This window comes from Schistocerca serialis, chromosome 2, assembly GCF_023864345.2.
Source record: "Schistocerca serialis cubense isolate TAMUIC-IGC-003099 chromosome 2, iqSchSeri2.2, whole genome shotgun sequence".
Lineage (NCBI taxonomy): Eukaryota > Metazoa > Arthropoda > Insecta > Orthoptera > Acrididae > Schistocerca > Schistocerca serialis.
This window is the reverse complement of record NC_064639.1, coordinates 966,716,481-966,742,567: the sequence shown is the minus strand read 5'-3', so window position 1 is coordinate 966,742,567 and position 26,087 is coordinate 966,716,481. Positions and strand designations below refer to the sequence as shown.

The 26,087-nt window shown below is 38.9% G+C and overlaps 1 protein-coding gene across 6 annotated transcripts in view; it reads left to right on the top strand.

Moving 5' to 3' along the window:
• Positions 1–367: 367 nt before the first annotated feature.
• The window catches only part of LOC126458360 (glyoxylate reductase/hydroxypyruvate reductase), a 92,477-nt gene continuing 66,757 nt past the window's right edge, over positions 368–26,087 (top strand). For 2 of the 6 annotated variants that reach the window (XR_007585618.1, XM_050095330.1), the window contains exons 1-4: positions 468–646; positions 732–970; positions 1,073–1,203; positions 22,699–22,888. Coding sequence is in view for 1 of the 6 variants with exons in the window: in XM_050095330.1 (XP_049951287.1) it covers positions 795–970; positions 1,073–1,203; positions 22,699–22,888 (497 nt within the window). In the remaining 5 variants the exon portion in view is untranslated. The other 4 variants (XR_007585620.1, XR_007585622.1, XR_007585619.1 and 1 more) reach the window with 4 other exon arrangements.

The window sequence follows — 26,087 nt, the reverse complement described above, 5'->3', positions numbered from 1 at the left end:
ATATATATTCAAGCAATTCTATTTACGCTTCATCAACACTAAGGAAACTTACCAATCAACGATGTACTTCAAGTCTCTTGAAAACAAACTGAAAGGCGTGACTTATTTGGAGGGAGAGACAACTGTTTTTCGATGTAGTTACTACCTTATCACTACAAAAATCTAAACTATTGAAACGTTTCGAGCAACTGCACTACGTATCCTCGCACAGATGAAATCTCTCTCATCCAACTCATTGATTGAAACTTTCCTTTCCATTCACTTGTTGCACAAATTGTATCCTCCTCCTTTTGCAACAGTCGTTGAGGGTCTGTAAGTATAGATAGCACTGACTACCATCCCAAAAAACATCTTTCACTTGGAAAAACTTTGACCCGTTGCCGCAAGAGAGCAGCAGTGATCACAATTATTTCTTCGGGCAAAGCAAACTAACACCGGTAAAATACGCAAGATGGGGAAGAATGTACTTCGAAATTCGAAACTCTCAGCGAGTAAAGTAATTGATTACGGGCTTTCAGATTTAATAAATATAAAATAATGGACGTAGCTATTTTGTCGAAGGGACGGAAGATCCGTAGCTTTTCTTTAATTCGACCTGATTGTGCCAAAACTTAAAGCGAGGGCTAATATGAGTGTGAGAGAAGTTGTAGGAAAAAATACATAACATTTCCAAACTGTTCTGTTTACATGTCCTTTGAAAGTCATGTCCTTGATTGTACTTGCTTTTATAGATAACCATAACGTGTAGCTGCTTGACAAGGAGAATACAGAAATAAAGAGAAGAACGGTTCTTCATGATTTATCAAAACCTTTGGAAACAATGGTCCAGCTGCGGTAAAATTATATTCAGAAAGTCCAAGTCACTACAGCAGAGTCATTTTATCTCACAGGCGACAGGAATGGGACGGTTTAAAGTTTACGTCACTCATCCGAACGTGCCACAGTCTGCAATTCAGTTGTTACAGGAAAGGTAAATCGAAAGAAATACTCTTACCATTGGACAAACAAATTTTAATTCCACCAGATAACTGTCTATGTGCTTAATGTGTGAAAAAGTTCAATTTGCTTTCAGTTGTGATGTCACTGTTTGGCAACAAGAATGCCCTGTGGAAAGAGCAGAACTCATGACGCAAATCAAAGGAAAGGATGCACTATTCTGTTTGTTGACGGATAAAATTGACAAGGAAGTGTTAGATAGTGCAGGTAAGACATTTATTGTTTTAAGGTTAGACGTTAAAAATTATTTAATGAATAAACACAAAACTCCATCTTATGTATTGCTTTCTTAACATGTAAAACGTTTCCACATTAGTCTAAAATCATAGCATATGTGATCGGTAGAGTGTACCGAATTGCTGCAAATTGGCCCTGTAATATAACAGAGACTGAGCAATTGTGTAAAAACTGTTTCCTATTGACTTCTATGACACATTGAGGAATCTCACCCAGAACAACTTACAGCTCTTATTACCAATTTACACTACGCCTGTTGTGCATTTGCTACTTCATTTAGCAATGGATACTTCAGTTGCACTGTACTGTACATATTGGAGAACATAAGAATTGACATACAGGTACTGTGAGAGTAGATGCCTGTGGTATTCCACTTAACACACATGGAGATTCACAATTACAGAATATGGTTTGTAGTGGCATCATTATTCACTTCCTGTTTTGAAAACTAAATTATTGACAAAGTATGTCTTTTTTTATAAATTTACCATTATTGTGCAGTTGTAGAAGTCCTTTCAAGTGTGTGCATCAATTGCAATGATTGCAGTACTGAAAATATATTTATTACCTACCAAAACAATTCCATCATATGTGGTAATATTTAATAAAGTAGTGTAGCAAAGAACAGCAACTGGTTCACAACCAAATATTTAGCTATTAATAATGATAAACAACTGTTTGCCAACCACAGCTTCCTTCTAGACTTTCTCATGCTTTATTATCTTCAACTGTATGCTCCCATGTTGCTTTTGCTTGTCTTCTAATTTTATATACTACCCAACTTCCATTAGATTCTCATATCAGTCTTTTCATATACCTTGGAAACCAGCACAAAGGACTACCTGGGTGTATGTCCTGACCACTCCAGTTTCATTAGTCTTTGTTATGTCTTCCATTGCAATCTGTTCTCTGATCCATTCACTTTTTTTTTCTCCCCACATATGTTGTACTAATTTCCAATACACATCTCCAAACTCCTCAATGAAGAACCTTAAGGTTCTAAACAAGTTTTGCATTAATAGTCTGTGTCCCACTGCCATAAAATCAAAAGTGGAAGTAGGGTATACAAACTGATTGTAAACATTTGGTTTTCTGGCACACTGGTAGCTGGGTCATTCCATGTCAAGTCACCCAGGCCTTGACACCAACCATGTCAGATTTTGATGAAACTTGGTACAATTACTTCTTTTATCATCCTGAAAGCACTTGTAAAAATTTTTTTGCTCTATCTCTTATATTTTTTTTAATAAATTTTTAAAGTTTTTAGATTTGGCTTTGTTTCAGCAGTCGGAAATTGTAACTTAAACGTGTCCTCACAACTAAAAAAATTTGTAGCCTATATTAAAGAATACTCAAGATATCAGTATGAAATTTTGGAATAAGTTTGTGTATTTATCTAAATGTTAAAAAAATTACCATAAAGATATATTAAATTCTTCCAAATGAAAAAAAAATTATAAGGTTTTTTTTTTTTTTTTAATTTATTTGTTTATTTATTTTAGCTAACGGATGTTTAGTTTTACAAAAACTGCAATATCTAGAGTCTCAAACCTGATAGAAAGCTCAAATTTGTTTTAAAATACTCTTAATTGTATAGGCTAGTAGATAAAAGAAAAATTATGTTGGCTTTTTAACCTGTTTAATAGTTATCTAATTTTTAAAATAATATTAATTATATTTTAAAAATAAAAACTGCCAAGTGACTTAGACACCGAAAATAAGTTTTTGTCTTCTTGGAGTAACAATGTACACTTGGATTTTGTATTGCTACTCCTGTGTTTTGAAGTAAAAAATTATTACAGTGTTAAATAGTACTTGGATAGTATTTTATTAAGTTTATTCGAACTCTCAGTAAGTACTGTTGCTTAGTTTACAGAGATTCTTTTACAATATCCTACAAAAGTAACCAGAACAGTTGTTGTTGTTGTTGTGGTCTTCAGTCCTGAGACTGGTTTGATGCAGCTCTCCATGCTACTCTATCCTGTGCAAACTTCTTCATCTCTCAGTACCTACTGCAACCTACATCCTTCTGAATCTGCTTAGTGTATTGATCTCTTGGTCTCCCTCTACGATTTTTACCCTCCACGCTGCCCTCCAATGCTAAATTTGTGATCCCTTGATGCCTCAGAACATATTCTACCAACCGATCCCTTCTTCTCATCAAGTTGTGCCACAAACTTCTCTTCTCCCTAATCCTATTCAATACCTCCTCATTAGTTACGTGAACTACCCACCTTATCTTCAGCATTCTTCTGTAGCACCACATTTCGAAAGCTTCTATTCTCTTTTTGTCCAAACTGGTTATCGTCCATGTTTCACTTCCATACATGGCTACACTCCATACAAATACTTTCAGAAACGACTTCCTGACACTTAAATCTATACTCGATGTTAACAAATTTCTCTTCTTCAGAAACGATTTCCTTGCCATTGCCAGTCTACATTTTATATCCTCTCTACTTCGACCATCATCAGTTATTTTACTCCCTAAATAGCAAAACTCCTTTACTACTTTAAGTGTCTCATTTCCTAATCTAATCCCCTCAGCATCACCCGATTTAATTTGACTACATTCCATTATCCTAGTTTTGCTTTTGTTGATGTTCATCTTATACCCTCCTTTCAAGACACTGTCCATTCCGTTCAACTGCTCTTCCAAGTCCTTTGCTGTCGCTGACAGAATTACAACGTCATCGGCGAACCTCAAAGTTTTTACTTCTTCTCCATGAATTTTAATACCTACTCCGAATTTTTCTTTTGTTTCCTTTACTGCTTGCTCAATATACAGATTGAATAACTTCGGGGAGAGGCTACAACCCTGTCTCACTCCTTTCCCAACCACTGCTTCCCTTTCATGCCCCTCGACTCTTATAACTGCCATCTGGTTTCTGTACAAATTGTAAATAGCCTTTCGCTCCCTGTATTTTACCCCTGCCACCTTCAGAATTTGAAAGAGAGTATTCCAGTTAACGTTGTCAAAAGCTTTCTCTAAGTCTACAAATGCTAGAAACGTAGGTTTGCCTTTTCTTAATCTTTCTTCTAAGATAAGTCGTAAGGTTAGTATTGCCTCATGTGTTCCAACATTTCTACGGAATCCAAACTGATCTTCCCCGAGATCCGCTTCTACCAGTTTTTCCATTCGTCTGTAAAGAATTCGCGTTAGTATTTTGCAGCTGTGACTTATTAAACTGATAGTTCGGTAATTTTCACATCTGTCAACACCTGCTTTCTTTGGGATAGGAATTATTATATTCTTAGTGAAGTTTGTGGGTATTTCACCTGTCTCATACATCTTGCTCACCAGATGGTAGAGTTTTGTCATGACTGGCTCTCCCAAGGCCATCAGTAGTTCTAATGGAATGTTGTCTACTCCTGGGGCCTTGTTTCGACTCAGGCCTTTCAGTGCTCTGTCAAACTCTTCACGCAGTATCGTATCTCCCATTTCATCTTCATCTACATCCTCTTCCATTTCCATAATATTGTCCTCAAGTACATCGCCCTTGTATAACCCCTCTATGTACTCCTTCCACCTTTTGCCTTCCCTTCTTTGCTTAGAACTGGGTTGCCATCTGAGCTCTTGATATTCATACAAGTGGTTCTGTTCTCTCCAAAGGTCTCTTTAATTTTCCTGTAGGCAGTATCTATCTTACCCCTAGTGAGACAAGCCTCTACATCCTTACATTTGTCCTCTAGCCATCCCTGCTTAGCCATTTTGCACTTCCTGTCGATCTCATTTTTGAGACGATTGTATTCCTTTTTGCCTGCATCATTTACTGCATTTTTATATTTTCTCCTTTCATCAATTAAATTCAATATTTCTTCTGTTACCCAAGGATTTCTATTAGCCCTCGTCTTTTTACCTACTTGATCCTCTGCTGCCTTCACTACTTCATCCCTCAGAGCTGCCCATTCTTCTTCTACTGTATTTCTTTCCCCCATTCCTGTCAATTGTTCCCTTATGCTCTCCCTGAAACTCTGTACAAACTCTGGTTCTTTCAGTTTATCCAGGTCCCATCTCCTTAAAGTCCCGCCTTTTTGCAGTTTCTTCAGTTTCAATCTGCAGTTCATAACCAATAGATTGTGGTCAGAATCCACATCTGCCCCTGGAAATGTCTTACAATTTAAAACCTGGTTCCTAAATCTCTGTCTTACCATTATGTAATCTATCTGATACCTTTTAGTATCTCCAGGATTCTTCCAGGTATACAACCTTCTTTCATGATTCTTGAACCAAGTGTTAGCTATGATTAAGTTATGCTCTGTGCAAAATTCTACAAGGCGGCTTCCTCTTTCATTTCTTCCCCCCAATCCATATTCACCTACTATGTTTCCTTCTCTCCCTTTTCCTACTCTTGAATTCCAGTCACCCATGACTATTAAATTTTCGTCTCCCTTCACTACCTGAATAATTTCTTTTATCTCATCATACAGTTCATCTATTTCTTCATCATCTGCAGAGCTAGTTGGCGTATAAACTTGTACTACTTTAGTAGGTATGGGATTTGTGTCTATCTTGGCCACAATAATGCGTTCACTATGCTCTTTGTAGTAGCTAACTCTCACTCCTATATTTTTATTCATTATTAAACCTACTCCTGCATTACCCCTATTTGATTTTGTATTTATAACCCTGTAATCACCTGACCAAAAGTCTTGTTCCTCGTGCCACCGAACTTCACTAATTCCCACTATATCTAACTTTAACCTATCCATTTCCCTTTTTAAATTTTCTAACCTACCTGCCCGATTAAGGGATCTGACATTCCACGCTCCGATCCGTAGAACGCCAGTTTTCTTTCTCCTGATAATGACGTCCTCTTGAGTAGTCCCCGCCCGGAGATCCGAATGGGGGACTATTTTACCTCCGGAATATTTTACCCAAGAGGACGCCATCATCATTTAATCATACAGTAAAGCTGCATGTCCTCGGGAGAAATTACGGCTGTAGTTTCCCCTTGCTTTCAGCCGTTCGCAGTACCAGCACAGCAAGGCCGTTTTGGTTAATGTTACAAGGCCAGATCAGTCAATCATCCAGACTGTTGCCCCTGCAACTACTGAAAAGGCTGCTGCCCCTCTTCAGGAACCACATGTTTGTCTGGTCTCTCAACAGATACCCCTCCGTTGTGGTCGCACCTACGGTACGGCCATCTGTATCGCTGAGGCATGCAAGCCTCCCCACCAACGGCAAGGTCCATGGTTCGTGGGGGGGACCAGGACAGTAAACAGACCAAAAGTGAAATCAGTATGTCAGATATTCAAACCTGTAGTGTAGGGTTATTTAAAAAATCTGACTGTTTCCAAACAACCTACACACCTTCAAAAAAGTTACAACCGGTATCAGAATTGAGTGAGGAAGAAAAAGATTTGATCCACTTACGATCTGGAATTAATCTGTGTGAATTTAAGAATATATGTTCACACCACAGCTACTACTTTTTAAATGTTTTTGAAAAGTATCAAACAACATGTGTAGACCCACTAAAAAAATACAAAAAGCTCATCAAAAAATCGTTGAGAAGTGTAGGCTTGGATCTTTCTAAACAATTACTGACAAAAAATATTAGCATAAAACCTGGACAAAAGCTTTGCTCAACATGCCGTAACTTTTGTGAGGAAAAATTAAGAGTTGAAGTCAATGAAAGTGAAACAGATGATGAAGTCATGGTCGAATTAGAATCATTGGAATCCAGAAATGAATCGCTCGTACAAACAGACATTGCTCTTCATTATTTAGGTTTAACACCGATAAAGCTTCATGGCTTGTCAGAACAAAGTAAAGGGTCTTATTTTAAAAGGAAGGTTAGCAGTATTGAAAAGACTGCAAAAAAGGCGGTTTCAAAAGCATTAAAATATGATGCACCAAGTTCTGATGATGACGAAGAAGATAAAAGTGTGGTTGAGAAAGCAAAGGATTTTGATGTAATGATTTCTCTTGTGAAAGAGAAGATTTCATCTGTTGGGAGGTCTAGAAAAATCCAGATTCTGACCTTGGCTCCAGATTCTTGGACTCGAAATAAAGTGATGAAAGAATTTAATGTAAGTGAGTACATGGTGCGACAAGCTAGAAAGCTAAAATCTGAAAAGGGTATTTTGGAAACTCCTGGTCCAAAAAAAGGTAAAACTCTTTCTGAAAATACAGTAAGACTTGTAACATATTTTTATGAAAAGGATGAAAGTTCCAGAGTGCTACCTGGAACAAAAGACAAAGTAAGTGTTCAAAAAAATGTGTAAATGCAAAAAAGACTCATTTTGTGTAACTTGAGAGAACTCTATTATTCTTTCAAATGGGAGAATCCCGAGGTAGAAGTAGGATTTTCAAAATTTTGTTTCTTGAGACCTAAATGGTGTATCCTTGCTGGTGCTGCAGGCACACACACTGTATGTGTATGCAGTATCCACCAGAATGTTAAACTATTACTGGATGCTGTGAAAATTGAAGAATCTTATGAAGACCCAATTAAGATGCTTGTGTGCAACACAGAAAACCAAAACTGCATGCTACATCATTGCAACAGCTGTCCTGCAAATACTGCACTAACAGAGTGCTTAACTGAAAAACTAAGTGAAGATTATGATTTAGAAGAAGAAATTGTATTCAGTCAGTGGGTTAACACAGACAGGGCAGAAATGATCAAACAGTCTATCAGTGTTGAAGACTACATTTCTTTATTGGTTAGGTCATTGGAAATGCTCACCCCACACTCGTTTATAGCAAAATCCCAATCAGCAGCCTTTAAAAGATTGAAAGAAGACCCACCACCCAAAACAGCAATTATTGTGATGGATTTCAGTGAAAATTATTCCTTTGTTATACAAAATGAGATCCAAAGTTACCACTGGAATAGAGGTGGTTGTACTCTACACCCAGTTGGAGTTTTTCTAAGAAATGAGGAAAACATTGTTTTTGTTTCCAACCACTGTTTTATTAGTGATGACCAAGAACATGACACTGGTTTTGTTAACTTTGTACAAAAAGAAATTACAAAGTGGCTGTCATTACATCATACTGACATTGACTCAGTTCAGTACTTTACAGTTTTAAAAATTTGACTGAACACTTGAGAGACTTTAATTTGAAGGCCCAACACACTTTTTTTGCAACAAGTCATGGGAAGTCAATTTGTGATGGCCTAGGAGGAACTATTAAAAGAATTTTAAGGAAAGCCAGTCTACAGCTTTCAGACAAAGAACAAATAATGACAGCAATCGATGTGTATAAGTTTTGTGAAAAAAATATTGAAAACATTCATTTTCACTTTATTGACAAAAAAAAGCTGATTTGCTACGGTTAAAACTAGAAAAACGTTTTTCAGCAACCCGAACCATTCCTGGAACTAGAAGTTTTCATAACTTCAAACCACTTCCAACAAACAACCTTGAAATTAGGACGACTACAGATAGTGTAAAACCCTCCTTAGTCTTTTCTTTCCATTCTTCTTCTGATTGGGTTCGTGTTGAACCATCCATAAATTGCTATGTGGCTGCAAATTATGATGGTAACTGGTACTTTGGACTGGTAAAAACAATATTCAATGATGAAGAAGATGCAGAAATTCTATTTCTACATCCTTCAGGACCCACTGCATCATTTTATTGGCCTGAAAGAGAAGATTCCTGCATAGTGCCTTTGGAGCACATAGTCTGTGTAGTAGACGCACCTCAATCAAGCGGCACTGGGAGAATGTATTACTTCAAAAAAGACTATCAAAAGAACTGAAAGCTCTTGGATGAAGTGGAAAAACAGTTTGAATCAGCATTAATGTTTATTAAAAAGACAAAATTACTCAAAAAATTCAATGTTTCAAGCAATCAGTTGGGTTATACATAAGTGCCGTAAGTAAACTATCTTTTTACATAATTCTAATGTAATCTACTATAATTAATAAACATGTTAAAAAGCCATCATTATTTTTGTTTTATCAAGTAGCCTATATGTTTAAGAGTAAATTAAAACAAATTTGAGCATTCTATCAGGTCTGAGACTAGAGATATTGCAATTCTTATATAACAAAACATCCGTTAAAAAAAGAAAAAAAACATATATTTTTTTCATAGAAAATATTAATATATTTTAATAGCATCATTTTTATCTTCAAATATGTATAATAAATAAACTTGCTGCAAAAATTCATGATGTTATCTAAAAGAGTTTTTAAGATAAGCAAATTTAAAGTTTTGAATACAAATTAAACTGACCATTTCCGAAGGTTCAGAAAACGCAAAACATAAAAACTTTAAAAATTTATAAAAAAAAACTGTAAGAGATACAGCAAAAAAAAATGCAGGTGTTGTCAGGATGGTATTAGAACCATTTGAGCCAAATTTCATGAAAATCTAAGGAGGTGGGTGTAAAATTTATTTTTTATTGGGTGATTTGATATGGAATGACCCAGCTTCAATTTGAAAACCATGTTCAGTTTGCCAAAAACACTCAAGCTCTTTTTTAATCTTCTGTTTGTTTTGCTGTTCACCCAGTCAGCTGCTCCAAATATTAAAACTCGTAAACTGTTTTGTGACTTTATTGTTTATTTGTACTGTTTTCTTTTTTTATATACAGTTTTAGTTTTAAACATAACAAACATGCTAAAATTAATATTGTGTAGTATTTTGCATAGTAATTAGTGTTAGATTGCTGTAGCTAAAACCTTATGTGTTATTAGTTGCCCCCTTTTCTTGCTGCAGTAGTCTACAGCACAGGTGGAAAATTACTGCATGTATGCATTTATTACTGACTCTTCCTTTAACTTACAGGGAGATTCCATGGTGACTCATGTTAAATTTTGAAATCAATGTTTTATTATGTTGACTTGTTATCTTTTGTAAAACCTTATTTTCTTTTGTAAATCATCATTATAAATTGTGTTGTTCAGGCAAAGATCTTGAAGTGTTATTTAAGCAGGGAAGAGCATTAAAATTAAAGAAAAAGAATGTAATTTATGTCATGACTCATGTTGCAAATTTGGGACATCCTATTCATAATTTGCATTTTAGCTCAAAAGTGTCCTCAGACTATTAGGAGTATGGATCTGGTTTTTATCACAGAAAATGCATATTAGGTTGACGTTCAAATGACAGAGTTATAGATTTTTAAAAATATTTATAACATGTGAAATATTGTAATATATTGAAACAGGCACGCAACTCAATGTTACATACATGACTCTTGTTACTTCCTACTTCTTGTTGGAAAATCTTTTTAGCTGCAAGCAGAGAAATGAAAATATGACATTATGTGCCAAATACACTCCTGGAAATGGAAAAAAGAACACATTGACACCGGTGTGTCAGACCCACCATACTTGCTCCGGACACTGCGAGAGGGCTGTACAAGCAATGATCACACGCACGGCACAGCGGACACACCAGGAACCGCGGTGTTGGCCGTCGAATGGCGCTAGCTGCGCAGCATTTGTGCACCGCCGCCGTCAGTGTCAGCCAGTTTGCCGTGGCATACGGAGCTCCATCGCAGTCTTTAACACTGGTAGCATGCCGCGACAGCGTGGACGTGAACCGTATGTGCAGTTGACGGACTTTGAGCGAGAGCGTATAGTGGGCATGCGGGAGGCCGGGTGGACGTACCGCCGAATTGCTCAACACGTGGGGCGTGAGGTCTCCACAGTACATCGATGTTGTCGCCAGTGGTCGGCGGAAGGTGCACGTGCCCGTCGACCTGGGACCGGACCGCAGCGACGCACGGATGTACGCCAAGACCGTAGGATCCTACGCAGTGCCGTAGGGGACCGCACTGCCACTTCCCAGCAAATTAGGGACACTGTTGCTCCTGGGGTATCGGCGAGGACCATTCGCAACCGTCTCCATGAAGCTGGGCTACGGTCCCGCACACCGTTAGGCCGTCTTCCGCTCACGCCCCAACATCGTGCAGCCCGCCTCCAGTGGTGTCGCGACAGGCGTGAATGGAGGGACGAATGGAGACGTGTCGTCTTCAGCGATGAGAGTCGCTTCTGCCTTGGTGCCAATGATGGTCGTATGCGTGTTTGGCGCCGTGCAGGTGAGCGCCACAATCAGGACTGCATACGACCGAGGCACACAGGGCCAACACCCGGCATCATGGTGTGGGGAGCGATCTCCTACACTGGCCGTACACCACTGGTGATCGTCGAGGGGACACTGAATAGTGCACGGTACATCCAAACCGTCATCGAACCCATCGTTCTACCATTCCTAGACCGGCAAGGGAACTTGCTGTTCCAACAGGACAATGCACGTCCGCATGTATCCCGTGCCACCCAACGTGCTCTAGAAGGTGTAAGTCAACTACCCTGGCCAGCAAGATCTCCGGATCTGTCCCCCATTGAGCATGTTTGGGACTGGATGAAGCGTCGTCTCACGCGGTCTGCACGTCCAGCACGAACGCTGGTCCAACTGAGGCGCCAGGTGGAAATGGCATGGCAAGCCGTTCCACAGGACTACATCCAGCATCTCTACGATCGACTCCATGGGAGAATAGCAGCCTGCATTGCTGCGAAAGGTGGATATACACTGTACTAGTGCCGACATTGTGCATGCTCTGTTGCCTGTGTCTATGTGCCTGTGGTTCTGTCAGTGTGATCATGTGATGTATCTGACCCCAGGAATGTATCAATAAAGTTTCCCCTTCCTGGGACAATGAATTCACGGTGTTCTTATTTCAATTTCCAGGAGTGTAAGATAAACTTAACATTAACATTTCACTTTTCAAACACTATGAAAAATTATAAGAGCATGACATCTGGGAAAATGAGTTGTAAGTTCAATTAAAAGTCAGAGAAATGAAAATATCCTCTTGCATTGACAACATGAAGTTGATTAATTTTCTTTATAATTTCATCACATTTTACAGGCCATTTCAAATAGTGACCAGCACACTGCCTTGCAGTGATTAAGTAAGAATTTCCAAAAACTGCACACACTTCTCCAGCATTGAATTTACTGTCATATTCTACTTTGTACCAGGTTCCAGTTTTCACACTTCCCATAGTTTCTTCACTATGATGATATGCAGCAGCAAAATTCATTGGAGACAACAGATATGTTTGTAGTACTCCTTTCTTGTAGTGAAAGCAGTGAATGCATTTAATGTTTTGTAGGGCCTACTGATGGTGCTGAAGAAAATATTTGCGTCAGATTAAGCTTCACATTGATTCCTTGAATTTAATCAATAGACACATGAAAAACCTGCGTAGTTGTTGTACTTGCAGCTCCCTGAGCGAAAGTTGATGCATCAATTACTATGAATTTTCGCTTTTTTAATGCATTCCCCACTAGCTGTTCCGCAACTGCACCAATTCCATCTACAGCCCCTTTACCATGGGATGTAGCAAATAAGTTCCAGTAGATTTCCACATTATGAAATGATTGAAATTGAGGTACAGCATCTGACCAGATTGAAACTACCTTCACATTTTCAGGTATAGTTGACAGTACCTTGTTAATGTAAGCAATTGCAGCACCCGAGCCATGGCTTTATCCAGAGCACTGTGTGAATTATATGGTGACAAAATTGCTTTACTAGGTTGCTGATCTTGCATCTTATGTTGCCTATGTTTTCAAACTCTCTGGCCATTTTTAGCTCGTCTTTCTTCTAATAATAGTCCTTGCTTATGTTGACTCAACTGTAAAAACTTTCGTTTCTGCTGGCTTTTTCAAGCTTCTTCCAGATGCTTCTTAAATTTTTCATATTTTCCTTTACTCTGTAACTTTTTCTACTGTCTTTCTGCAGCTACTAAGGGCATCCTCTTCTTCTGATCTTAAAATACTAAAACTGTGACTCAGATTTCATGACTCACCTTACACATTTAATTTTCTGTTTTTACAATATTGATTGAAATTAGGAAATTTTTAGTAGTGATATTAGTTACACATTCACACTAAGAAGTAAGTTACTGAACAAGATAGTTTTCCCTAACTTCTCTCTTGGTATAAAAACTTAATTATATGAAAGTGACTCATGTTGCATGAAAGTTCATGCTGTGGTATTCTGTTATTTACCCCAACCTATAATTTACCTACTTCAGTTTTATACTCTATGCAGTACACTAGGGTATGTAACAGTAATATAAATAATGGTATGCTAGTTCTTACCTGTCAGTTAGTTGAAATGAAGGTCCAAAGTCTCCAACAATTCACACTCTCATCACATGAAAAGCGTATGGCGTTATAAAAATGGCTACAAATTATGAAGGGTAAGCAATAATGGGCCACAAACCATTGTTGCCATACAGTAAAAAGTCCAGCCTTTTCAAAAAATATATAAAAAGTACCAAATTTTAAACTTTAAATATCGTGTGTCCTACCTTACATGGAATATCCCTACAGGTGATATTTGGAATGTATAAAGTAGATTTGTTCTCAGTTGTTATCTGAAACATAGTTTCTTTAAAACTGCATTGTGATTCTCCATGAGAATTACATTCTTTGTTAGCAGTGGTACATGAAATTATATATTATTAGCCTCTATTTCTATAATTAACTAATTACCCAGATTTGATGATTAGATAATGCACATTTCGTAATGTGACATTAAATTTTATACGAAGATTTTCTGTTGTAATAGGTGTCTTGTCTTGGCTGGTAATCACCTAAGTTCTAAAAGGCTGCTGGTAATACTTAAAACATATCAAACCCAGAAAATTAAAGAGAATCAACAGACTTAGTATAAGCTGTTTGTCAGCTATTTTGTAAAATACAGCACCAGCCACAGTGCAGTCCCCTCTGTGGATGCTGTGCATGGCCACAGGATGACTTAGTTGTTGTGCATATGCAGCTGAAAACCAATGTGACCACTGTCAACTGATTGGAATTTGTTGTGAATGGATGTGCTGGGAGAGCTGCTGAGAGTTATGTTGCTGAGATGCCATAGGTACTTGAAGTACTATTCTCCTCTGTGGATCCTGTCTTGTCTCCAGGAAGTACGGGATCTATTACTGCTTGACCGCTTACTGTGAGTGTCGTGTCAGTGGTAGGTCTAGCCATCCATACGGGGGAATCAGGTACTAGAGAGAACTCAAGATATTACACCCATCCACCTAACTAACAAGTTCGAGGTACTGTCCACCAATGAAACATATTAAAAAGAGGCTATTCTGACAGCCATTGATAGAACAAGGTGCAACCAGCTGCAGATTGTGGTGCATGTTGGGATTAACACCACTTGCTGACTGTGTCTTGGGGTCATATTTGGATCATTCTAGAGACTCGCAGGGAAGGTTAGCAACCGTGGTCTTGCTGATGGAATTTCAGCAAAGCTTACTCTCTGCAGTATTATCCCCAGAGCAGATTATGGCCCCCCAGTTCCGAAGTGGGAGGATTGAACCAGAGACTGTGAACATTCTGCAGTAAGCTAGACCATGAGTTCGTAGACTAGGCCATGTGGTTGAGGACTGTTTGGTCCCTCTAAATGGAACAGCTGTGTGTTTAGCATCAGAGGCTGCCACCTACATAGCTGACTGTGTGTGAGGTTCCACACAATGGTTTTATTAGATTAAATGACTCTCCATCCAGCCGATATGTTGGTAGCTGTATGAGACCCAGGAATATCAGTGTAAGAGCCAAAGAAATGCCCTCATAGGTGAGGGTAAGAAAATCATAGTGGTGAACTGCCAAAGACTTCGCAGCAAAATGCCAGGGTTCGAAGTAGTCATAAAAATCAATTAAGCTCACATAATAGTAGATACAGAATGCAATTTAAAACCTGAAATTGACAACAGTGAGATTTTGGAGAAAATTTAGGTTTTGATCAAAAGGATATGCTAATAGAAAATGGAGATGGTGTATTTGTTGCAGTAGACAAGAAGCTAAAATCCATTGAGATGTGAATTGAAGCTACATGTTGGATTGTTTAAACAAGATTCAGTGTCAACAATACATGTAAAATCTAATTGCATCTTTCTATTTACTATCAGACTCACCACTGAGGTAAACGAAAACTTCAGATAAAATCTAAGTTTATTGGTATGGAAGGTTAGGTGTGCACTACACATCAGAGGCTGCTATTCAGGTAGCTGACTGTGTATATGGGGGTGCACACAATGGTTATTTAGATCCAGATAACAATAGTTGTAGGACACCCAGAAGTATCAGTGTAAGATCAAAAGAAATGCCTCCCACAGGTGAGAGTATTAAAACCCTAATGGTAAACTGCCAAAGCATTTGCAACAAAATGCCCAAGTTTGAAGTGCTTATTAGGTACAGAAAGCTGTTGAAACATGAAATTGTTAGCAGTGAGGTTTTTGGATAAAATTTAAGTGTATCTCAAAAGGATAAGCAAATGGGAAATGGAGGTGGTGTATTTGTCACAGTAGACAAGAAACTCAAATCCAGCAAGGCAGGACTTGAAGCTGCATGTGACACTTTTTGGACAAGAGTCACTATCAGAGGTGGGCATAAAATGATAATTGGATCCTTCTGTCCCTCACCAGATTCATTGTCAGATGTAACTGAAAACTTTAGAGAAAATTTCAGTTCACTTGTACAAAAAATTCCCTGAGCATACTGTAATCATTGGTGGAGACTTTAATCATCCAACAATTAATTGCAAAAATTACAGTTTTGCTGGTGGTGGGCATGATAAGACATCCTGTGAAACTTTACTAAATGACTTCCCAGAAAACACCTAGAACAGGTAGTTAGACCCTCACTCATGATGGAAGTACATTCGATCTAATAGCAACAACATACCCGACTTCTTTGAGAATGTCCGCATCGAAACTGGTATCAGTGACCATGACACAGATGTGACTACAGTGATTACCAAAGTACAAACGTCAACTAAAACAAGCAGAAAGACATATATGTTCAGTAAATTAGATTAAATATGTGTCTTATCTCATCTCAATGAGGAACTTGAAACTTTCAGCACTGGTTCAAGATTAAAAGAATAGTTGGCAATGCACTGGATAGATATGTACCCAGTAGAACAGTTCATCATGGGAGGGAACGTCCATGTTATACAGGTCACTGTAAAGAAACTTCTAAAGAAACAGAATTACTGCATAATAGGTGTAAAATAAAGTGTAAGACTATAGATAGATGCTGAATGAAATGCATTTTGCCGTCAAGAGAGCAGTGCGTGATGCCTTAAGTGACTACCGTAGCAGAGTATTGTCAAGTGATATTTCACAGAAATCAAAGAAATTATGGTCATATGTTAAGGCTGTTAGTGTAGTGGCGCCAAAGTTAATGTCCAATCCCTAGCAAATGAGACAGCAACTGAAATGGAGGGTAGCAAAGCAAAAGCTGAAATGCTTAACTCCATTTTCAAATGATCCTTTACAAAGGAAAACCTAGAAGAATTGCCTCACTTTGATCCTCATACTACTGAAAATATGAATGAAATAAGTATTAATGTCAGTGTTGTTGATAAACAGTCGAAATTATTAAAATTGAACAGAGCTCCAGGCCCCAGTGGAATCCCTGTTAGATTCTATGCTGAATGTGCAGCTGAGTTAGTCCCTCTTGTCACTATAATCTAGCATAGATCCCTCGAACAAAAAAAAGTGTCCATTTTTTTGGAAAAGGTACAGGTCACGTCTGTCTACGAGACAGTTAGTAGAAGTGATCCCAAAACTACTGTCAGTATCCTTGACATCGATTTGTTGTAGGATCTTAGAAAATATTCTGAGCTCAAACATAATGAGGTATCTTGAACAGAATGACCTCCCCATTGCCAACTAGCACGGATTTCGAAAACCTTGATCATATGAAAAGCAACTCTCACTTTTCTCAAATGACATACTGAAAGCTTCGGATCAAGGCAACATGGTAGATGCCGTGTTTCTTGACTTCTGAAAAGTATTTGACTCAGAACTGCACCTGTGGTTATCGTCAAAAGTATAATCATCTGGGGTACCAAGTGAAATTTGTGACTGGACTGAGGACTTTTTGGTAGGGAGGACACAGCTTGTTATTTTGGGTGGGTGTCATCGCCACATGTAAAAGAAACTTTTGGTGTGCCCCAGGGAAGTGTGTTGGGACTGATGCTGTTCATTTTGTATGTTAATGACCTTTCAGACAATATTAAAAGTAAAATCAGGCTTTTTGCAGATGATGTAGTTATCTATAATGAAGTACTATATGAGAGAAGCTGTCAGCCAGATGTGGAAAAGATTTCAGTGTGGTGCAGAGATTGGCAAATTGCTGTAAATGTTCAGAAACATCAAATTTTTCACTTCACAAAATGGAAAAAAAATAGTATCCTTTGACTATAATATCAATGAGTAACTATTGAAATCGGCCAGCTCATACAAATACCTGGGTGTAACACTTTGTAGGGATAGGAACTGAATGATTACATACGTACAGTTCTGGATAAAGCAGGTGGTACACTTTGGTTTATTGGTAGAATACTAGGGAATGCAATCATTTGACAAAAGAGATTGCTTACAAATTGCTCGTGTAGCCGTTTCTAGAATATTGCTAAAGTGTGTGGGACCTGTGCCATATAGGACTAACAGTGGATATTGACTTTATACAGAGAAGGCAGCACAAATGGTCACAGGTTTGTTTAACCCATGGGATAGTGTCCACAGAGGTACTGAAGGAATGGAATTTGCAGACTCTTGAAGACAAGCGTAAACAATCCCAAGAAAGTCTATTAACAAAGTTTCATGAACTAGCCTTAAATGATTGTTCTAGGGCTGTACCACAGCCTCCTATGTATCACTGACAAAGAGGTCACTAGGATAAGATTAGAATCATTACGGCACACTCAGAAGCATTTGACCCATCATTCTTCCCGCGTTCCATATATGAATGGAACAGGAAGAAATCCTAATAACTGGTAGAATGGGATGTACCTTCTGCCAAGCACTTCACGGTAGTTTGTAGAGTGTAGATACACAGGGTGAGTCACCTAACATTACTGCTGGATATATTTCGTAAACCGCATCAAATACTGACGAATAGATTCCACAGACCGAACGTGAGGAGAGGGGCTAGTGTAATTGGTTAATACAAACCATAAAAAAATGCACAGAAGTATGTTTTTTAACACAAACCTACGTTTTTTTAAATGGAACCCCGTTAGTTTTGTTAGCACATCTGAAAATATAAACAAATACGTAATCAGTGCCGTTTGTTGCATTGTAAAATGTTAATTACATCCGGAGATATTGTAACCTAAAGTTGACGCTTGAGTACCACTCCTCCGCTGTTCGATCGTGTGTATCGGAGAGGACCGAATTACGTAGGGATCCAAAGGGAACGGTGATGGGCCTTACATACAGAAGAGACTGGACCAGCACATTACGTCCACATGCTAACACATTTTTTTGGTCTTTTTTCACTGACACATGTACATTACCATGAGGGGTGAGGTACACGTTTGACGGGCGTTTCATAGGACGTGGAGGACGCATAAATTGGCCAGCCCGTTCTCCTGATCTTACACCTCTGGACTTCTTTCTGTGGGGTACGTTAAAGGAGAATTTGTACCATGATGTGCCTACAACCCCAGAGGATATGAAACAATGTATTGTGGCAGCCTGCGGCGACATTACACCAGATGTACTGCAGCGTGTACCACATTCATTATGCCAGAGATTGCAATTGTGTGCATCAAACGATGGCTACCACATTGAACATCTATTGGCCTGACATGTCGGGACACACTCTATTCCACTCCGTAATTGAAAACGGAAACCACGTGTGTACGTGTACCTCAAACCTCATGGTAATGTACATGTGCGTCAGTGAAAATGACCAATAAAAAGGTGTTAGCATGTGGACGTAATGTGCTGTTCCAGTCTCTTCTGTACCTAAGGTCCATCACCATTCCCTTTGGATCCCTACATAATTCGGTGCTCTCAGATACACACGATCGAACAGCGGAGGAGTGGTACTCAAGCATCAACTTTAGGTTACAATATCTCCGGATGTAATTAACATTTTACAATGCAACAAATGGCACTGATTACATATTTGTTTATATGTTCAGATGTGCTAACAAAACTAATGTGGTTCCATTTTAAAAAAAATGTAGGTTTGTGTTAAAAAACATACTTCCGTGCATTTTTTTATGGTTTGTATTAAGCAATTACACTAGCCCCTCGCCTCACGTTCGGTCTGTGGAATTGATTCGTCAGTATTTGATGTGGTTTACGAAATATATCCAGCGGTAATGTTAGGTGACTCATCCTGTATAAATAGAAGTTCCCCTATCATACTGTAATCATCAGAGAAGACTTCAATCATACAATAATCAGTTAGGGTTCTTACAGTTTTGTTAGTGGTGGGTGTGACAAGACATCCTGCGAATCATTATTGAAGACCATCTCTGAAAACCACCTGGAACAGATAGTTCAGAATCCCTCTCATGATGTAAATATATTGGATCTAATGGCAACAAGTAGACCTGACACCTTTAAGGATGTTTACATTGAAACTAGTATCAGTAACCATGAGGTAGTTCTAGCAACAATGTTTACCAAAGTGCAGAGAGCAACTAAAACAAATAAGAAGATTTATATGTTCAGTAAACTAGATAAAGAGGCAGCAATGATGAACTTGAAACTCTTAGCTCAGACGGGAGTGTATAGGGAAACTGTGGCTCGAGTTTTAAATAATAGTTGACCAAGCACTGGATAGGTATGTACAAAGCAGAACAGTTCATGATGGAAAGGACTTTCCATGCTATACTGCCGCTGTAAGGAAACTTCTAAACAAACAGAGATTACTACATAATAAGTCTAAAATGAAGAAATTCTGGTTGTATGTAAAGACTGTTAGTAGTACCAGTGTTAGTGTCCAGACACTCATGTAATTGAGGGTAGCAAAGTGAAAGCAGAAATACTTAACTCTGTTTTAAAGGGTTCCTTCACAAAGAAAAACCCAGAAACAATGCCCCAGTTAAATTCGTGTACCACAGCAAAGATGAGTGAAATACATATTAGTGACAGTGGCCTTGAGAAACAGCTGGAGTGGTTTAAATTGAACGCAGCTTTAATGCCTGATGGAATCACTGTCAGATTTTGTACCAGATTTGTGGCTGTATTAGTACCATCTCTGACCATGATGTAACGGAGATCCTTCGAACAAGAAACTGTGCCCATTGGTTGTAGAAAGAACAGGTCCCATTCATATACAAAAATCTACTGTCCAATATACTTGACATATATTTGTTACAGAATCTTAGAACATATTCGGAACTCAAATGTCATAAAGTATCTTTAACAGAATGACCTCCTCCATGCCAACCAGCACAGCTTCTGAAAACATTGATAGTTTGAAAACCAACTTGGGCGTTTCTCACATAACATTCTGAAAGCAATGGATCAAGGGAGTCAGATAGATGCGTGTTTCTTGACTTCCAAAAGGCATTTGACTCAGTACCACACAAACACTTATAATCAAATGTACATTCATATGGGTTATCAATTGAGATTTATGACTCGATTGAGGAATTCTTGGTGGGGAGAACAGAGCATCTCATCTTAGATGCAGTCATTGACAGATGTAGAAGCAACTTCAGGTGTGTCCCAGGGAAATGTGTTGGGACCTTTGCTGTTCATGTTGCAAACAATGTTAATAGTAATCTCAAATGTTTCACAGATGACAGTTATCTGTAATGAAGTACTCTGTGAGAAAAGCTGCACAAATATTCAGTCATATCTTGATAAGATTTCAGAGTGGTGCAAAGATTAGCAATTGGCTTTAGGTGTTCCGAAATGTAAAACATTGCACTTCAAAAAATGAAAAAAATATGGTATCCTATGATGACAATATTCATGTGTCAATGCTGGAATCTGTCAATGTGTATGAATACTTGAGTGTAAAAATTTGTAGGGTTGTGAAATGGAATGATCACACAGGCTCATTAGTGGATAAAGGAGGTGGCAGGCTGCAGTTTATTGGTGGAATACTTGGGAAATGCAGTCAGTCTGCAAATAAGATGGCATACAGAACATTTGTTGTGGCCCATCATAGAATATTGCTCAAATGCATGGGACTTGTACCAAATAGGACTAACAGGATATTGAATGGATACAAAGAAAAGCACCACAAATTGGTTTATTTGATGCATGGTAGAGTGTCATGAAGATCCTGAAAGAACTGAATTGGTACAAACTTGAAGAATGGTGCAAATTATCCTGTGAAATCCTATTTAGGTAGTTTCTGGAACCAGTTTTAAGTGATAAATGTAGGAATATACTATAATCTGCTCTGTACTGTTTCCATAGGAGTTGCGAAGCAAGATTGCAAGTTTAGACTAATTACAGCATGTGCAGAGGTGCTTAAGCAATCATTAATTTCACACAAATGGCATGCGAAAAAGCCCTGTTAACTGTTACAATGGGATGTACCAAGGAACTTTCTTTTTTTTCTCCCCCTACCAGTTTTCAGATGGAAACTGGTCCATGGAAAAGAAGAAGAATGACTTTGGGTTACATTTAAAACTTTCTTTGCTGCCTTTTGACAATTTTATGTTATTGGGCAAATGGTCAAAAATTGTTGTTGCCTAGGCCAATGACAGGTTTAATAACGAGTAATAAAGGTTTTTTTCCCCTCTAGTGTCATGGGTACGGGCATCTCCATTCTTCTCAAATTGTGATGGATTATTTGTGATGAATTTCATTAGTGGTAATATGTGTTGTGCAATACAGTTAGAATGCCTAACTCCTTGAAGAGGTACCTACATTATGACCGAGGATGATCACCAACTATTATTCTTACTGTTCTCTATGCAATTCAGAGTGGTATGCAGAGTATAGATGTAGATATAGATACTTGCAAGCCTCGTCCGCTACATGTGATGCGTCTATAGTCCAGCCCATGAATGATGGCGGTTCACCCAGGTTAAGACAATGAGGGGGATTGCATTGTTGCTGGTTCCAAACAAAAATTGGGGTATGCGCATACACGTGCTTTGCGCCTAATGAAAATGTGTATCTCGCAAGTTATGTCTTTCACTTGCTGGTGTAGGATTTTATGCTAGCAACGCCATCAGCCATGACAACTCGCAACAAATGGAATAAAAATTCATTAAATAACTCGCTACGATCGAGTATAATGCTGATATTGCACATAACACTACTGAATGCTCATTGGCTGTTAGAGAACGTCATGCGACATAAGTGCACAGAACAAACCTTAACTCGACCCGGCGTTCGTGACTCCAGCTATAGCAGCAGAATCTGCTGCTGAATTGGGAAAACATGGAACCTCTTCAATGCAGGTGTTATGTTTTAATTTGTAATGTTTTTAGCAATAAAATATGACAGATATCCATGAACAGGAAAATGTTGAAAGGATAGCGTATTCTGGAAAATATTGATATTAAGCAGCAAATTTTTCTGGAAAATTAAGTTATTTTATTGTGGCAGTGCTGTCCTGCCAAGAAAGTTGCATTAGTCTTCACAGTTTTATCTAGTAGGAGGATTTAATCACAGTTGTTTAACCATAGAATATTCTATTCAACATTAAAAAATAAACTTGTGTTCTCTATTAATTGCAATGCTTCTTTATTTACAGGGCCAGACTTAAAAGTTATTGGTACAATGTCTGTAGGGTACGATCATATTGATGTACATGAAGTCAAGAAGCGTGGCATCAAAATTGGGTATACTCCAGATGTTCTCACTGATGCAGTGGCTGATCTTACTGTTGCCTTACTACTTGCAACTTCCAGACGACTCTTTGAGAGCCACAATGAAATACTGAAGTAAGATTGGAATTGAACTGTAAATATTTTGGTGCAAGCAAAAAAGCAACTGCCATTAAATTGTATTTTTCCATTAACTGATTCTGCTTCCACATACTCTATTATTGACATTGTGTCTAATAATCTCACTCATTCCATCTTGCTGAAAGCATCACAGTAAGCTGCAACTGATCATCCATAAAAGTCCTTGGTTCTCCAGTTATTGCTAAATTATCACCCTGTTTCTTTGTCTTCCCTTGTAGTAGATCAGTCCATACACAGTTGGCAGTGATTCATTCCTCAATTTGTTTCTTTTGCATGGCCCGTGGATCATATTCATGATGTGGAACCTGTTGAAATGTTCACAAATAAGATATATTTGCTCTGTGAAAATACACGTGGCTACATAATAGTAATTTACATAACTGATTTACCAACCACGTACATCCTATCTGCTCAGAAATTCATATATGCAGTAGATGGAGTTGTCAAGCAAAATATTTGATTTTCTAATACTTTCATTATCTGCCAGCACTTTTAATTGTGGAGGGGGTTGGTAAACATTTTTCATGGCTGTGTACTGTGTTCCTTTCTGTACAAGAATAAGTTTAAGTTGTGATAGGGGTGGCATTTGTGTTCCTGATATTATATTTATTGATGCTGTTTTAAATGGTAGGGAGCTAGGTTGGTGTGTGATAAAGTGCTATATCAAATAAATTGAAACAGTTTCAGTTACTTTAATTTAACAATAAGATCGAACATATAAACAAAAAGAAGTTTTAGTGCTCTTTAATGATCCATTCAGACACCTTAGAAAAGCAGTTTACACCCTGTCAACTTTTCTGCTCTGGTAAACACTCAGAACAGTGAGTGCACAAGAAATAAAATATGAATACCTGTTGTAACTATCACGGTAGGCTTAAAACACAATAGAATAAAAAACACAGTAATTAACTAAAAACCTTCGCAGTGACTAATGTGTTTAAATACAATTTTAAAATGGTAACAATTAGTAGCTCACCTTAGTTAGCAACCAAGGTAAGCAAAATTTATAAAATAAAAAAAAAGTAGTATATGGCAAACAGCTGTGACAGTAGTCACATTAAATTACCTGAATGAACATCAGAATTTAAATATCTGTCTCAGGTGGCCAACGGCATTTCAAATGAGCTACCAAAACTTAGCAAGCCGCTCTTGAATAAAGCCTTTAGGAAATAACGCCCTGCATTGGGCTATATTTTAACATTTTTAGATTCCTTACACAGATTCCATAAACATTAAGAGGCTGCCTGAACAGAACACTCAAAAAGTCTTTAAGCTTTCGCTACACAAAATTAAACCTGAATTTAAAATTTAGTCTTCAGACAGTAAAATAAAAAATAAAGAATATGCTAAGAAGAAAGCATCAAACAGCCACAAGTGTGAGAGGTCACAAGAATCAAAATACAAACACCAGTTAATGCTGAAGTATCATGGAACAAGTTGAAATCCAGCTAATAATGAACATGATAAATACCTCTGTCAGTGCCACTGGCCTGACATACAAATAAAATAGCTTACATATTGACAGTATCCGCTAGCCAGCTTATTGTAAGTATACTGCCAAGGCAACCCACCGACAAATGTGAGACAGAACTAAGAAGTAACACAATTGCTTATTAAAGAACAGAGCATTACCAGTTCACCCATATAGGTCAGAACCGCACAATACAGCAGCGCATTGTGTCTCAGTGACCGCCCCCTGCGGGTTCGGGGGTAAGAATAGGCCCGCGGTATTCCTGCCTGTCGTAAGAGGCGACTAAAAGGAGTCTCAACTGTTTCGACCTTTAATGTGATGGTCCCCTGAGGGGTTTGACCACTCTATTTCCAAATTTTTCCATTAGTGCATGCCATTTGGGGAAGGACACCTTACGTGGTGCATATTAAATCCATCTTGCCCTAAGATCTGGCACACCTGATATTTTCATGGAGTTGGACTTACATCGAGCTTCCGGCCACATCCGCTATAGTGTGTTCCGGATAGCATCCCTTCCCTCCATTGTGCACTTCCATCTTTGCCCTCGTGATGTACATGGATATTTCGACACCCGACATCCAGCACGGTAGCTAGTCCATTGTGGTGGGATAGTCATGTACCCTCTTGGTGGTAGCCCCCTGACTACACAGGAATCACACTGCTGATGCCTGAGCTGCTACCTCCTCACGTATGCCGAGGAGTAGATGCCTATCCCTTTGGGGCATCAGGACTCCCGGCAAAGGCCATCCTGCCAGGTGGTCTTCGCTGCGGCTGGGTGGCACAGGGCGGATGGCCTGCAATGAAGCGTGGTACATCATCTCTCGCTGGTGGGCCTCCACCAGCAGTCTCTAAGCGATAGAGGTCTAACCTCAATGGAAAGAAATTTGATAAGAGATCATTTCCCACCCTGGCCACTCCATGGGAGGAATGTTTGTCCAAAGAAGGCAGTGGAGATTATTCACCCCGGTACCTCGTGTGTACACGAGTAGATGGGGAATCATTTATGTCAACCAAGCCCCAGTTTTTTGTGGAGCATTTAGAGGACAAGGTTGGGGAGGTGGAGGGCTTGTTCAAAATGCGCTCTGGGTCAGTTCCCATCAAAACAGCATCCTCTGCCCAGTCACAGAGGTTGCTCACTTGCGACAGGTTGGGGGATGTTTTCGTCACCATCACTCCCCATAAGAGTTTAAACATGGTCCAGGGTATTACATCCCACAGGGATCGTCTTCTGCAGTCCGACGATGAACTACGCGCCAATCTAGAACGACGAGGTGTTCACTTCGTCCGGCGCGTCCATGGGGGTCCGAGGGATAATCAGGTATCCACCGGTGCCTTCATCTTGGCCTTCGAAGGTGATGTTTTACCCGAAAAGGTCAAGGTGATGGTTTACCGCTGTGATGTGAAGCCATATATCCCTCCTCCGATGCGGTGTTTTAAATGCTGGAAGTTCGGGCACATGTCATCTCGCTGTACTTCCGGCATCACATGTCGAGATTGTGGACGTCCTTCGCATACCAATACTCCATGTGCTCCGCCTCCCATCTGTGTTAACTGCGAAGAACACCATTCCCCCTGCTCGCCGGACTGTAGGATATTCCAGAAGGAATGAAAGATAATGGAATATAAGACCCTGGACCGCCTGACCTACACCGAGGCTAAACGGAAGTATGAGCGGCTCCATCCTGTGGCAATGACGTCGACCTA